This window comes from Lipotes vexillifer, unplaced genomic scaffold, assembly GCF_000442215.2.
Source record: "Lipotes vexillifer unplaced genomic scaffold, Lipotes_vexillifer_v1.1 scaffold70, whole genome shotgun sequence".
Taxonomy (NCBI): domain Eukaryota; kingdom Metazoa; phylum Chordata; class Mammalia; order Artiodactyla; family Lipotidae; genus Lipotes; species Lipotes vexillifer.
In genome coordinates, this window is record NW_006789896.1 from 1,727,170 (window position 1) to 1,742,389 (window position 15,220).

Sequence of the window (15,220 nt, forward strand, 5' to 3'; positions counted from 1 at the left end):
CCCATGGTGGTTTTGAGAGTTGGAGGAGATGATGCACAAAGTGCTTAGCCCAGTGCTTGGAACGTAGTAGGCACTAAGGAGACACTAGCTATTGTAATAGGATCTACTTTGTAAATAATTTGGTCTGGCTGCCCAGGGGATATTGTCATGACCATAGGTAAGATATAAGTGCTTACTCTGTGCCAGGGCCCCAGTTTTAAGCATTTTACTTTTATTAATTAAAGTACCTTTCTTATGGAGTAGGCAGTATTATTATCCCTACTGTATAGATGAGGAAACTAAGGCACAGAGAAATTAATAACTTGCCTAAAGCCACACAGCAGTAAGTCGTGAAGCTGGGATTCAAGCTGGGAATTATGGCTCCAGAGCACCTGTTCCTAATCCCACACTAAGGTCTAGCTGCAAAGAATGCCACAGGGGGAGCTCCTTTGGGTTGGCAGGAGCTGCCTGCATTTCCTATACCCTCCTAACAGTTGGTGCCATTTTGGCTACAGTAGGACCAGCTGTGAGGAAGAGCTGCAAAGGGACTGATCTAGCCGGGAGAGGTCCTTGGTCCCTGTGGCAGCTCCAATACTTACTATCTTTAACTAGCCTTTTAACCTCATCTGTTAAACGGATGTCACACCACCTGACCTGCCTATCTCAAAGCACTGCTGACGGGGTTGAGAAAGAATACATGTGAAATGCAAATCTAAGGGGGAGGGGCCATTTATGGAAATTGTTTTTCCAGCTCTTTGTTATCCTTCTTTTCATTCACTTGGCTAATTCTGCTGGCTCAGTTCTGAATTCCTAACATTTCCCAAAAATTTACTTCAAAATCCAACAGACTAATTAATGTTAAGGAAAAAGTCTGGAATACAATCTAACGTGCCATGACTTAAAAACGACGACAACTACCTTGCTGAACACTTATAACGTGAGAGACACTACACTGCTGGTAGTGAATATTGCTCTTATTTTATTCCATTTTAAGGCCTTTTTGGGGGTGAATTCCTAATCTGGTCCAATTTACACTGTAAACTCCCACCTGACTGCTCTCTCCGAGCCTCCCTCAGGAACCCCGTCAGCACCTAGGCCCTCTTCTCACGTGCTGGCTCCCAGCCTCCTCAGTCCGCCCAGCCCTAAAGCCAACACTCAGCACCAGCCTCGAGACTGAGCCCCATGCTTCTTTAGCCAGGCATCTTCCCTGGTATGAGTGTCCGCTGGGGAGGCAGGACTCTGGCTTCCCTCTTCTCCCAGAGGCAGAATTGGGGAATGATGGTGAGCTGGGCTCTTCGTTTTCTAATACTTAACGAAGTGACTGCTCCATGATGTTATGTATAACTACTAATACAATCATTAACTACCGCTGCATGCCACTCATGCACCAGGTGCTTTATATTCTTGTTCAATTCTCACAACAAACCTGTGCGGCAGAGAGCATTACCCCTGTATACAAAAGAGGAAACTGAGGCTCAGGGAGGTTAGAGAACTTGCTTCAGGCCACACAACTGGTCAGTGGTCAAGTGGGGACTTGAACTCAGGGGTATGTGACTTCCAAGCCCAAGCAATTTCCACTGTTATATGGCCTTCCTTAAAAAAATGACAACAGGGCTTCCCTGGTGGCACAGTGGTTGGGAGTCTGCCTGCCGATGCAGGGGCCACGGGTTCGTGCCCCGGTCCGGGAGGATCTCATGTGCCTCAGAGCGGCTGGGCCCGTGAGCCACAGCCGCTGAGCCTGTGCGTCCGGAGCCTGTGCTCCGCAACGGGAGAGGCCACGACAGTAAGAGACCCACGTACTGAAAAAAAAAAAAAAAATGACAACAGCAACTGGCTCTGTACAGGGTTAAGTGAACCCTATATCATCTTTTTTTTTTTTTTTCCGGTCACGCCGCGCAGCTTGCGGGATCTTAGTTCCTTGACCAGGGATTGAACCTGCGCCATTGGCAGTGAAAGCACAGAGCCCTAACCATTGGACAGCCAGGGAATTCCCCCCATATCATCTTAATCTCAAAATTTATAGAGGGCTTTATCACTTTTTTTTTTTTTTTTGCGGTACGCGGGGCTCTCACTGCTGTGGCCTCTCCCGTTGCAGAGCACAGGCTCCAGACGCGCAGGCTCAGCGGCCATGGCTCACGGGCCCAGCCACTCCACGGCATGTGGGATCTTCCTGGACCGGGGCACGAACCCGTGTTCCCTGCATCGGCAGGCAGACTCTCAACCACTGCGCCACCAGGGAAGCCTGGCTTTATCACTTTTATAAAGTGCTTTCAATCCTGTTTTTTTATCGGGCCAACCAACCAACCCAAAGCAGGGCACCATGGAGATCTGTATCTTGTTTCATAGATGAGAGAACTGAAGCTCAGGGAGTTAAGGGATTTGTCCAAGGTCACATGCCAAGTATGTACTGGAAGAGCTAATTTGAATTCTGATCTCCTAACTCATGGGTCAGAGCTCTTCCCATAGTTCGGAGATGTCCTGCTACCATGTCATTCACTAATGAATCCCCGCAAATGCTCTGAAGAAGAGCTGGCTCAATGCCAGGGAATGCCATAGCTCCCACTAGGAGGAGTGCACAGGGCTCACTCTCAAAAGGAGGCCTGGGGAGGCTACAGCCACTGAAAGCTGATAAGCAATTTCCCCTGTACCTCCAGTGTCTTCTTCAAAGTGGAGATGTTTTCACTGCAGACCTCCACGTTGTTCAGGGTCACCTGGGAGACAAGGACAGAAGAATGTGACTTCCTGATCACTATTATTTGTACCCACTCCAAGGCCAGACTGGCTGACAGCTGCACTCCTGAGGCTCGGGGTGGGGGTGGGGGGCGCAAAGGAACACCCACACCCGTGTCATCAGGCAGTGGGCTCAGGTCTCAGCAGGCAGAATGGTGAACCAGGCTTTCTCCTTTCTCCTGGGTTTGACACAAAGGCAGCAAAGCCATCTGACCTCAGAGGTAGTGACCCAAGGTTTCAGGTCTTTCTGTTCCACGTTTAGGCATGCAAGTCTCGGAGAAGTCCTTGGGCTCCAAACCTCCAAGCCCAGGTCAGTGATGCAACAGCTGACATTGATTAAAGAAATGCTTCCTGAGAGCCTGCCATCTATGAGGCATTTTCTCATCATTAGTTCTTTGGTTCTGTTGAATACTTTCTTCAAAACAAGTGTAGTTGACCCTTGAACAACGCAGGGGTTAGGAATGCGGTCGAAAATCAGCATGTAACTTAGAGTTGGCCCTCCGTATCTGCATCTGTAGATTCAACCAACTGTGAATTGTGTAGTACTGTAGTATTTACCATTGAAAAAAATCCACGTATAAGTGGACCTGTGCAGTTCAAACCTGTGTTGTTCAAGAGTCAACTGTATTATCAAGCCAGCTCACAGGTGGAAACATGACTCCTAAGAAGGTGAAATAATTCACCAAGGTCAGTCAACTTTTGATTCAGCAAATATTTAAAGTGCCCACTATGTGCCAGGCACTGTTCTAGGTACTGGGAAGAAAGCAGTTAACAGACAAAATCCATCCCCTCGCAGAGTTTACATTCCAGAAGGGAAGTCAATAAATAAAGTGTCAGGTAGTGATAAATGCCATGAAGAAAAATAAAGCAGGAGGACAGCAATTCAAAGAGTGACAGGATTAGAGCCAGGATTAGAATTTAGGTCTCCCCACTCTAGGCCAAGGGCTCCTTCCTTCATAACTCAACGGCCTTATGAGCTTGGTGCAGAAACACCAATCATAAAAAGCAGCATGTGACAAAAGTGACAATTAAGGTAAAAACTGCTATGACGCAGTCTTAGCAGGAAAGACACAATGTTTTGGTCTGAGGCATTCTAGGAAATTCCATGGTAGAGTAGGTAACTGAGTGGAACTTAAAAGGCTGGAACATAATTCTGATAGGAGAGGAGGGTGAGTACATTTCTTCACCGCCATCGGCCTCCTCTAGTCCAGTCTCCTGTTTGATACTACCTTAATGGTACTTAGGATTATCTGATATCGTCTTGTTTGTTTCTTGTTTCCCTTTCCCACTAGGATGAGAGCTCCAGGAGGCAGGGATCTAGTCTGTCTTCTCTACAGCTGTATCTCTAGCATAGCACCGTCCAAGAGAACTTTCTTGATGATGGCAGTATTCTAAATCTGAACTGTCCTGTACAGTAGCAATAGCCATGTGTTGCTACTGAGCACTTGAAATGTGGCTGATGCAACTCAGGAGCTGGATTTTTAGTTTAAAATTAAATTTAAATAGCCACACCATACTGGGCAGTGCAGCTCAAAAACCTAGAACAGTGCCTGATATATAGAAGTTTCTCAATAAATATTTGTTGAATGAATGAATGAGTGAATGACTGTCTTCTGGAGAAAGGATAACATAAGCAAATGCAGAGTGGCATAAAATCCAAAAAGGTATTTGGGGACCAGGAGAGTCAGTGCACAGACATGTGCAGGGAAATGGCAAGAGGTGGAGCTGCAGAGATGGGTGAAGTCAGACTGGGAATTGGGAGCTATGCTGTCCTGTGGACAACGGAGTGGCACTGACGATTATTTAAAGCGGGTGAATGCCACACGAGCACAGCTCTGGTTTGGGAATACTAATTTAGAGGCCTTGTGTAGGAGAAATTAGAGTTTGAGAAGATCACATTGCCTTTGAACTGGTGTGCTGGTGCCATGACCAGGAAGGCCGAGGTGAGGTAGGGAGGGGCTAGTATTTCAAGAGATGAGTCAGAAGCTTCAGGATTTCAGGGTGAAAGAAGAATCCCATAACCCCAGGGACTGAGATTAGGATGTCCCTCCTGTCTTCCACAAAAATACTGCCCTTGTCAGTGTCCTGCAGCTAATACTGCAAGATCATGCTGCTGACAATGCTGCTAAGACCACTTGCATGGTGGATGGATGAGACTTGAGGTCTTTCATTAGCATGCCACAGCACAAGGCTGCTAACATCGCAAGCTTCCAGAGAAATAACTGCACTGTCATGAAAGCTCAAGGATGAAGGCCACAACATAAATGTTTCCAAGGCACTTGAGGGCATAAGTAAAATCTGTCATGAGGGAAAAATGGATTTGAGTTCAAATGGTATTGATTTCCAATACCAAAAACTTTGGTGTCAACGTTTCCTTGTACTGACAGTACTCGTAAGCATGGATTCACTGGGCTTATCGCTAGCTCATGGTGAATGATACATAAGCACTGTTGGGGAATTCATCTTGACAGCCAAATGAATCAAGGTGACCTAAGAAATAGGTCCTACAGTGGGACTGATGACATTTTAAGTACTTGGCATCAGGAAAACCAGAAAACTGTCACCAAGCATTTAGCATCACCTTTTCTTGTTGGCCTTATCTTCTGGGCCCTCAAACAATGAAGCTGTCTGAATGGGAGCAGCGAATGTGTGAACACACAGCAGCCAGCCTACTGGGGACTCGTGGAGCCAAGGGATGGAAAATAGGACTAGAGTGACAGGATGGATCAGATTCTGGAGGCCTTCAACAAACTGTCAGGCAAAGATGTCTAGTTTTGATATGGTAGGTAGCAAGGAGTCATTTCTGAGCAGAGAAATGAAAGAATGAAAATAAGTTCTACAAAAAATGAAATAGAAAGCAAACAAAATGAAAAATTTAAGTCAGTTCATGATCATATGAAGCTGGTTGCCAGAAATTTTGGCAAAGTTCTCCAAAGGTACCATATTTCAGAGGCAATAGTTTCTTGGAGTTCATCCTCTTTTTTGGCATCAACCATGACATCCTAAAAAGATAGAACCCATGCTCAGGGAAGATATTTTCAATGACAAGGAGAAAGTAAGGTTTCCTAAATGGACTTCATTGGATCTGTCTGAGGATTAGTTACTGTGGGCTCCCCTGCATAGAGGCAAAGTAGCTATCAGCATGTTTAGGCTTCTGTCTCTGAAAGCAACATCTTAACTCTTTTGGTGTTATAGGCCCCTTTAAGAATGATAAAAGCTAAGGAAGGACCTTGCTTCTAGAAAAAAAATGTGTATACATTTTTGCATCCTAGCCCCAGGTGTTCAGAGACCCCATCTGTGGACTGTTGACTGAGAGCTCTGCTGTTGGATGCTTCCGTCAGGTCTCTGAACCCCAGGAGCCAAGCAGACTCAGAGCCTGGCCAGTGTGGGGGTGGAGCAGAATGACCTCTGACGGCGCTGTACCCACACACGAAAAGACACCATGTGCCAGAAATGCCTGATCACAGGCTCAGGGCTCATCTGCATTCTTTCTGGCTCATCACAAATTGGTTGTTACCCTGTATAAATCCCTTCGTCCTCCCACGATTCTCCTTCCCCAGCTGTCACACAATGGTAAGACTGCCATTCTGTGTAGCAGAACTTTAAGAAGTCACCTTTCTGAGGAAGCTGAGAGCCTGAGAAGTACGCTAGAAAAGCAGTTTGGTAGGCCTAACAGGTCAGCCCCAACCCGTGTTGTGGGATGTCCTCAGGGAAGTAGTCTGGGGGCCTGGCACAGATGTAATCCAAGCTTGATACTCAGTGGAGCCCCTCAGCAGCTGGGTAGCGCTCTTGGGAATAAGTGCTGGGGAGAGCTGAGGCGCCTAGCCTTCCAGGCAGGGGACAGTGCAGTGCATGTCCTGGCTCGGGCTGCTCTGAAATAGGTCCCTGGGTAAGAAATGGTTTCACAACCTTCTGGGAGGAGCTTTCCTTAAAGGAGTTTTCCTTGTATATAGACACTGGAGGAAAAGCCTCCAGTTGAAGGCGTGTTATACTGTGGCTTAGAGGTCACAGTTCAACCCCTTGAGATAAATTGAGCAGCTCCCAACCTGTGGGGCTACCTACCAGGAAGGACAGCTTGGCCTCGTCAGTGCTCTCGATGCCTTTAGTGTCAAATTTGCCCTGCTGGAGGCTGCTGTGCATGATGTTCACGGCACTTGTCACCCCACGCTGGATGTCCTGAAAGGTGGTGGCTGGGAAGCCCATCCGCAGCTTGTTACACAGAATGTCCCTGGGGGGCAGATTGGCATATGAGGATTGACAGCACTCAACCTGGCCTCCAGTTCAGCATCACCAAAGGGCTCACTACCCTGACCCAGAAGCATAAGTTGCTCTTTCCAGGGAATAACCCATCCTTGAGATCACCACAAGAGACGCTTAGCAGCCAGGGTATGAGAGGCCAACACCCTCTCAAAGGCACTGATATGAAAGAATACAGAGGAGACTGGCCAACTCTTTTTTTTTTTTTTTTTTTTTTTTTTGCGGTATGTGGGCCTCTCACTGTTGTGGCCTCTCCCATTGTGGAGCACAGGCTCCGGACGAGCAGGCTCAGCGGCCATGGCTCACGGGCCCAGCCGCTCCACGGCATGTGGGATCTTCCCAGACCGGGACACGAACCCGTATCCCCTGCATCGGCAGGCGGACTCTCAACCACTGCGCCACCAGGGAAGCCCTGGCCAACTCTTTACTCCCTATGAGGCTTTCACTTAACGCCACTGAGCTCCAAAATACTGAAGAGAAGGCAGTACAGCTTAGTGAAAGGCAGTACCGTGTAAGAGTTGAGAGAATAGGTTTTGAATGTCACACTCTACTCCATATTCTACCATTTATGAGATGTGTGATCTCCCTGAGCCTGTTTCCTCATTTACAAAAGAGAGCTAATGGTTCCTACCTCATAGCGTCGCTATTAGGACCGAACAGGAGCAGGAAGTTAGCACAGTGCCTGGTCTGTAGCAGTGGTAATTATCATTGTTAATAATACAACTACTGCCCTCATCTGAGCTGCCTGGTCTCTTTCCTAGGTCTGAGGGCCAATAACTCCTCCAATCCAGTCCAGGGAACACAGTTTTGGCCTATAACATATCTGGTTGCTGTACAACTGCCTGGAGTCACGGATGTTGTGCTACGGGTGGGAGCTTATATCCTGTATAGAACTGAACTACAATCATAATGAAAAAAAAGGAAGAAACAAAATGGGCCTCAGGAAGCAACCACAACTAGGACCTTTTTGCCTCCTAGAAAAGAGAAAGGGTGTTAAGTGTACCTGAAGTCAGACTCCAGCTCTGTGGTGGCGAGGTTGATCATGGCACAGAGACAGTCGATGCTGGAGCTAGACAGAGCCCGCCCAATGCACTTCTTAACAATGTAGAAGACATCATCCACCATGCTGGATGTCAACTGGCCCTTCTCATAGGTGTCCAGAGCCACAGCCTACACAAAAGGCAAAGCACCCAATGAGGGCCCCAGTTCTGTATGTCACGGTTCTAGATGGTTCTGGAACAGTTCCTGGCTCTGCTCCCTTTTCTGTACCTTGTCCGTGTTTTTCCCAACATAGCTTATTCTGGTCACAGCTTGGTGTGGTTCTTCCTTGCCAAAATAGCTCACTTCCCTACTGATCACCACGTTAGGAAATTAAGTATTTAGGGCGTTTGCCTTGGGAACATCTGTTACGTAGGTTGTAAGACACCAGGCAAGGCCCTTCTTTCCCAAGGCTCCTCACCCACATACCTCCAGAGAGGCAGGGAACAGGTAGGTTCCCTGAGGAGCTGAGGTGTTCTTTTGTGATCCTTGGGAAAGAAGTCCCAGTTGGGTCCACAAAGAGCCTGATCACTCCAAAGATGCCCTCTAACTATTCAAAGCAGTACACTCAGTCTGCATGCAAGGGTATTCTCAAAGCAGGACCAAGAACTATGACATGCCTCGGCCTTTCCCTTCAGCCTGGCTTCTTGGACAGGAAGCCCCAATTCCCAGGGATGTGTCCTCTCTCCTACCTTGTTGACAGTCTCCCTCATGAAGTATTCCTCCATGGTAATATATAGACCAATTAGCTCCTGCATGGTGCAGCTCAGTAGGCAGTTATTGAGGAGTTTGTCCAGGGACTTCAGGTGCTCTAGGAGACAGCCAAGAAAGGAATACTCACTCTTCTTCCCCAAGGGAAATGGATCATTTTTTTCAGGTCCCTTTCTAGTCTCTGTTCCAAATCTGTACATGATTTACATGGTTATAATCACAGTACCAATAAAATTTTGTATTCTGCTTAAAAATTATATCACAAATATTTCAATGTTTCTACATGGCTTAGTTCTGCTTTTTAGCTTACTTATTTTTAATGGCTGTGATATCTTATCATGTAGATGGTCTGTTTTTAGACACCTGGGTTATTTCCAAACATTTTGCCATTATTAGAGATAACTGAAAATCATAGTCATTGGAGAGTTTAGTTAATGTTATTGTACAAAGAAGTTTTTACTTCTTTTCCATTATTTCCTTAGAATTAACTGGTAAGATTCAAAAGACGTAAGCTTCCAAAGCCAAAGACTAAAATATATTGGGTACAGACCATTTCATTCTATAACCAGTGCTATCCAACAGAATTTTCTGTGATGACGGAAATGTTCTATATCTATTGTCTAATATAGTACCACTATTAAATACTTGAAATGTGCTTAATATGATAGAGAAACTGAATTTTTAATTTTATTTAATTTTAATTAAATGGCTTGTGGCTTCTGTATTAAACAGTGCAACTCTGAACACACATGGTTATTATTATAACAGCAATAAGCATCAAACTCTAAATGAGCATGAATCCTCCTTTAAACACCAATTCAGGGAATTCCCTGGTGATCCAGCGGTTAGGACTCCGTGCTTCCACTTCAGGGGGCATGAGTTCGATCCCTGGTCGGGGAACTAAGATCCCGCAAGCCATGCAGCGTGGCAAAAAAAAACCCCACCTGGGTCATATAAATAATTCCCTTGCCATGTATTATTGATACAAGCCATGCAGAATGCCACAGATGTTGGGTCAGTTTCAGGTCTCCAGTTCAGGGAATCCTGCCTATACTCAACCAGTAGGAATTAAATGGTCTTCTTAAAAATGTGGAGAGTCAATTTGTCCATGAAATAGGACCATGGCACACCGTTTTATTCAACATATTTATCCCTTCAAAAATTGCGACTGGAGGAACTGGGAGACTGAGGGAGGGAGTGAAAGGCTTTCTTTATACCATGTACTCTTTTTATATACTCTTTATACTACATATTCTTTTCTCAATATTAAACCTCAATACTACATTGAGATATAATTTATATACCATAAAATTCACCCACTGTACATGTACAATTCAATGATTTTTTTTTTAGTAATTCTATAGAGTTTTATAACAATAGCCACAATCCAGTTTTAGAATATTTCTATCACTCCTTTAAGTTCCCTCATGAAATTATCACCTACTTATCACCAATCCCTAAATGTGAGCTGGTGAGGAAGCACAGTGTGGGGAAAAGAGCAGAGGAAAATCATTGAACCACTCTTGCCTTTAGCTTTCCTCATCTGTAAAATGATTAGATGGCCTCAAAGAGCCAGTCCAATTCTAAAATCTGGGAAGTCTAGATTTCCTCCTAGGAGTCAATTTGTCCACAGACCCCCCCCACAGACTAATAAGCCCCAATTATTTCCTTATTAAAAGATCTGTGACTTAAGTATTACAAAACAGAGCTAACTATACCCCAACCCATCCCAGAGAACATGGGAAATGCCTTTACCTTGTTTTACTTCTTCTGAGGCCATGGAGTCCCCGACCTCAAAATCTGAGCTGATTCTTTTCCTGAGGAAGCGTAAGTACAGCTCACTGCGGGCATTCATCAGGGTGACCTCAGTCAGGATAGGATCCAGTTCCCTGAGACACATGGAGCAGAAAGAATAAGCAGGACACTGGAGTCCTTCAGATATAAGAGCTACAGGGAAAACATAGTCCCAAACTCCCCTTCCCCCTGGGCCCAGAAGGGTCAGCTCTGCCTGATGGACTTCCCGGCTCTGCTGGTCCAATTATAATCAGAGACAGCTGTCAACCACATATCCCATTTGCATTTTTCACCTGAACTATTCACCCCCTAAAATCCTGCCAGGGCTAAATAAGAGATTGGGAGACGTATTTTTGTTAGTGGTTTAAAATGATCTATTAGTAAAAATTATCGATGCTTCATGTGAAAGAAATCACACCTCCCTAAGCCCTCATGTAGCTGTGCTGGGATTTTTTAGGGTACATCCTTAAACTGTGTCTCACACCCATTCATCTATCCAGATGAATAGCCAAAACAATCTTGGAAAAGTAAGGACTTGGAAGACTCACACTTTGCAATTTTAAAACTTACTACAAAGCTACAGCAAACAAGACAGTGTGGTTTTACTGGCATAAAAACAGACATACAGATTAACTAACAGTCCAGAAATCTTGACGTTTATGGTCAACAGATTTCCAACCAGAATGCTAAGACAATTCAATGAAGAAAGAGTAGTCTTCTCAATAATTGTGCTGGGATAACAAATATCCACATTACCAAGAATGAAGTTGATCCCCTCCCTCATATTTTAGAAAAAATTAACTCATTTTCCACACTGAAGTCCAAGAAATCTTTCAAAACATAAATCTGGTCATACCGTAATCACATGATTTCCATAGCTCTTAGGATACAAGACACTGAATGGCCTGACTCTAACAACCTCACCAGGTTCATCTCATAGCAGGCTCTTGCCAACTCTCTGCACTTCAGCTATACTGGCCTTCTTCGGGTTTTTCAAATACACAGGGTCTTTGCATGTGCTTTCCCCGCTCTACGTGTTACACATTTCACCTCTTATTCCTATTTACTCTTTCTGTGCTGCGCGGCATGCAGGATCTTACGGATGGAACCCAACCAGGGATGGAACCACTGCCCTCTGCATTGGGAGCATGGAGTCTTAACCACTGCGCCACCAGGGGGTCCCCCTGTTTACTCTTAAAGTCTCATATCTAAGGTCATTTCCTCACGATTTTTTTTCTTGAACTTCATCAGCTTAGGTTACATCCCTTTATTACATGCTTTCCTGTACTCTATGCTCAGTATGTTGTAATGGTTAACAGCACCAACTCTAGACTCAGACTGCTTGGATTCTATTCCTGGCTCTGCCACTTTCTAGTTGAACAACCTTGGGCAAGTCACTTAACCTCTCCAGGCTTCAGTTTCCTCATCTGTAAAAAGTGTTTATGGATTAAATCAGTGATCTTAACTGAGGGTGACTTTACCTCCCGGGGTACATTCGGCAATGTCTGGTGATGTCACGCTACCAGCATCTAGTGGGTTGAGGCCAGGGATGCTGCTAAACATTTTACAATGCACAGGTAGTTCTCCACAACAAAAAAATTACCCAGCCAAAATGCCAATAGTATGGAAGCTGAGAAACCCTAGATTAAATGATTTAATATTGGTTAAGTGTTTAGAACAATGTCTGGCAGACAGTACACACTATATACATGTTAGCTATTATTGTCTACTTTATAGACCATAAATGCCACAAAGAAAGAATTATGTCTGTTTTGTTCACTTTGCTTTCTGACATATCCCCAGTACCAAGGACCAGTGCCTGGCACGTAATATGTATAGAATAAAAATTACTGATTGAATGAATACACTTTTATGTTTGGCATTTCTTTTAATAAGCATATGTTACTTTTATTAGAAAAAAATAAAAGTTAAAAATTTTAGGATAGTAGTTACTTTTGGGGGAAGAGAGTCACTTTGGGGAGTTCAAAAGTATTGGTAATGATCTAGCATTCTTTACAAAACACAAATATGTTATACATATGCTTTTGTTTATATGCTATATTCCATTTAAAAAAAGAGTCATAGGGCTTCCCTGGTGGCGCAGTGGTTGAGAGTCCGCCTGCCGATGCAGGGGACACAGATTCGCGCCTCGGTCTGGGAAGATCCCACATGCCGCGGAGCGGCTGGGCCCGTGAGCCATGGCTGCTGAGCCTGCGCGTCCGGAGCCTGTGCTCCGCAACGGGAGAGGCCACAGCAGTGACAGGCCCGCGGACTGCAAAAAAAAAAAAAAAAAAAAAAAAGAGTCATAGATAAAGTATTTTTAAAACATAAACCACATTATAAGAGAGCAGTCTCTGAATGATACTTGAGTACCAATTCAAACTCCTATGGGCTGAAGAAAAGAGCATTATTACCTTGGTTCTATTTTTTCTGATGTAGAGTTTCTCATCAAGTTGCTCTGGACATGCCGGAACTGCAATATACCACAGAAATTAGAATGCTCTTCCCCTCCCTCCTACTTTCTGCCCCTTGCTGGTCACTCCAAATTTCTGGCATAAGTATGTTTAGGTTTAGTTTGTTTAACAGACAAGCCAAAAGTAGGCTCTCAGAATGAGGAGCCAAAGACTTCCTTGTGATTTATAACGCTAACATTCACCTCTGTTATTGCACTTAAAAGTGATGCTAGTGCTGTTCCAATGGACTACTGTCTAGAGTCTCCCAGAGTTCTAGAAATAAAATTGTATGGGGCTACTCCTATTTCTAAGTCCTACTCCTACTTTATCTGCTCAAAGGAATGGAGAAACAAAGTTCTAAAAAAGCAAATGTTACACCTTTAGCACTTAATGAAGGAGAAATTTGAGACAAATTACTTAACACTGAATAGGACCTTAAGAAGTAAAATTCCATTAAATCACTAGAAGGCACTGTTGTACATTCTGTGATAGAGAAGTGGTCTAACGTTTCTGTTGCGTTCCTTTTAGGAAGCCCTTTCTATTTCCTTCTCAGTCATGTACTAAGCCATCATTAACTTGACAACACCTCAAGTCCAAAGTAGCTGGTGAGAGGCAAGATGCAGGCCAGTCTGCATTTGCCATTTTTCTCCTAGCTGCACCTTTTTTCACTCCCCTCCCTAATTTATTCTATTCAGTGTTGCTCGCTAATGCTGCTACTAAACCACCTATAAGCCTCCCCTGCTCACCTGCTGGTGGTAGTCCCTCTGCTTGATGAACTTGTCTACCACCTTCTCCACCTGTCTGTCACATTCCACCTGCAGATATTTTAGCAGGGTATAAAGTCTCCCTGGGCCATAATAGGTTTCCACTATTGGTTGATGGGTCTCTACAATTCGGGCAATCCCTAGAAGGGAAAAAGTGAGAGGGTTGTATTTCAAATATTCTTCCCACAAGATAAACTCCTTTCTTCCATCCAGGACGGACCTGGGGTCTAATTCAACCCTTTTTGGCTGTTTTACTTCCCAAAATGAACACAAATTGTACTCGTCAGTGCCAGGAGTTGCTAAGAAAATCTGTCTATTAAATATGCACAGTGCTTAGTAAACCAGCAGGCATTTGATAAATTATACTAATAGTTTCTACAGGAGCATCTTTGGAAATAAGCATCACTCTTCCCAGTCATTTATTTTGGGGTTAAATTCACTCTTAGAGTTTGCGTCTCGAGGACTAGGGAGAATCAAAACATCTGAGAGACGCTAACTAATCTTTGCTAATCAGGTACTGAATTGGGAAGTTAATTCTCCAATAAGTCAACACATAGCAAACCACAGGATTAAATTAAAGGCATCAGGCTAGCGAGGAGAAAAGAAAAGCTAGTGATGCAGGTGTTATAAGTGTCTCCAGTCTCCTGAGAGTGGAAAAAGGGGCTTGCCTTCAAACAGAAGAGTGAGTGTATCTGCAAAGATGACTGCAGCTCTTCGATCACTCATGTCTGTCCCTAGAACCAACAGCAGATTCTCCTCAGCTTTACTGGCCACCTGAAAAAGTAGAAAACCCACACATTTTTTTTTTTAAAGGTTAACTGCTCATATTTCTGTTTTGAACATATATACGTACATATACGCACAACAGAATGCTAAAGTTATTTTTTCACCTTTTTTTTTAAATTTTATTTTTGGCTGTGTTGGGTCTTTGCTGCTACGTGCAGGCTTTTTCTAGTTGCAGCAAGTGGGGGCTACTCTTCGTTGCGTTGTGCGGGCTTCTCATTGTGGTGGCTTCTCTTGTTGCAGAGCATGGGCTCTAGGTGCGTGGGCTTCAGTAGTTGCGGCACACAAGTTTTAGAGCATGCAGGCTTCAGTAGTTGTGGCTCATGGGCTCTAGAGTGCAGGCTCAGTAGTTGTGGCGCACGGGCTTAGTTGCTCCGCGGCATGTGGGATCTTCCCAGACCAGGGATGGAACACATGTTCCCTGCATTGGCAGACGGATACTTAACCACTGAGCCACCCGGGAAGTCCCCACATATATTTCTTAGACCAAAGGCTAGCTTCAGTTTTCCAAAAAGACCTCCCATTGGCTTTCTTTTTCCCTTGATGCTTGAAAGCCTAGGCAGCACACAGGAACCTCCCTTGGGGGCTCTGGGTTGTCCAGGCCTCAGGGAAGACAAAGAACTTAACATAGTTGTTAACTCTTCTTCCATTCAGAGGTATAAATAAAGCTTTCCTTTTCTTTGATAACATCTACAGTCATTAAACTGGGGA

General features: G+C 44.6%; 1 protein-coding gene across 2 annotated transcripts in view; it reads right to left on the reverse strand.

Moving 5' to 3' along the window:
• COG4 (component of oligomeric golgi complex 4) overlaps nt 1–15,220 on the reverse strand; it is a 27,582-nt gene that overhangs the window by 3,497 nt on the left and 8,865 nt on the right. Inside the window, exons 6-13 of one of the 2 annotated variants that reach the window (XM_007462959.1) lie at nt 14,395–14,500; nt 13,709–13,866; nt 12,924–12,982; nt 10,471–10,604; nt 8,697–8,815; nt 7,970–8,136; nt 6,772–6,937; nt 2,628–2,690 (exon numbers count right to left, since the gene is read on the reverse strand). In XM_007462959.1, coding sequence (XP_007463021.1) covers nt 2,628–2,690; nt 6,772–6,937; nt 7,970–8,136; nt 8,697–8,815; nt 10,471–10,604; nt 12,924–12,982; nt 13,709–13,866; nt 14,395–14,500 — 972 coding nt within the window. The remainder of the gene's footprint in view (nt 1–2,627; nt 2,691–6,771; nt 6,938–7,969; nt 8,137–8,696; nt 8,816–10,470; nt 10,605–12,923; nt 12,983–13,708; nt 13,867–14,394; nt 14,501–15,220) is intronic. The other variant, XM_007462960.1, reaches the window with a different exon arrangement.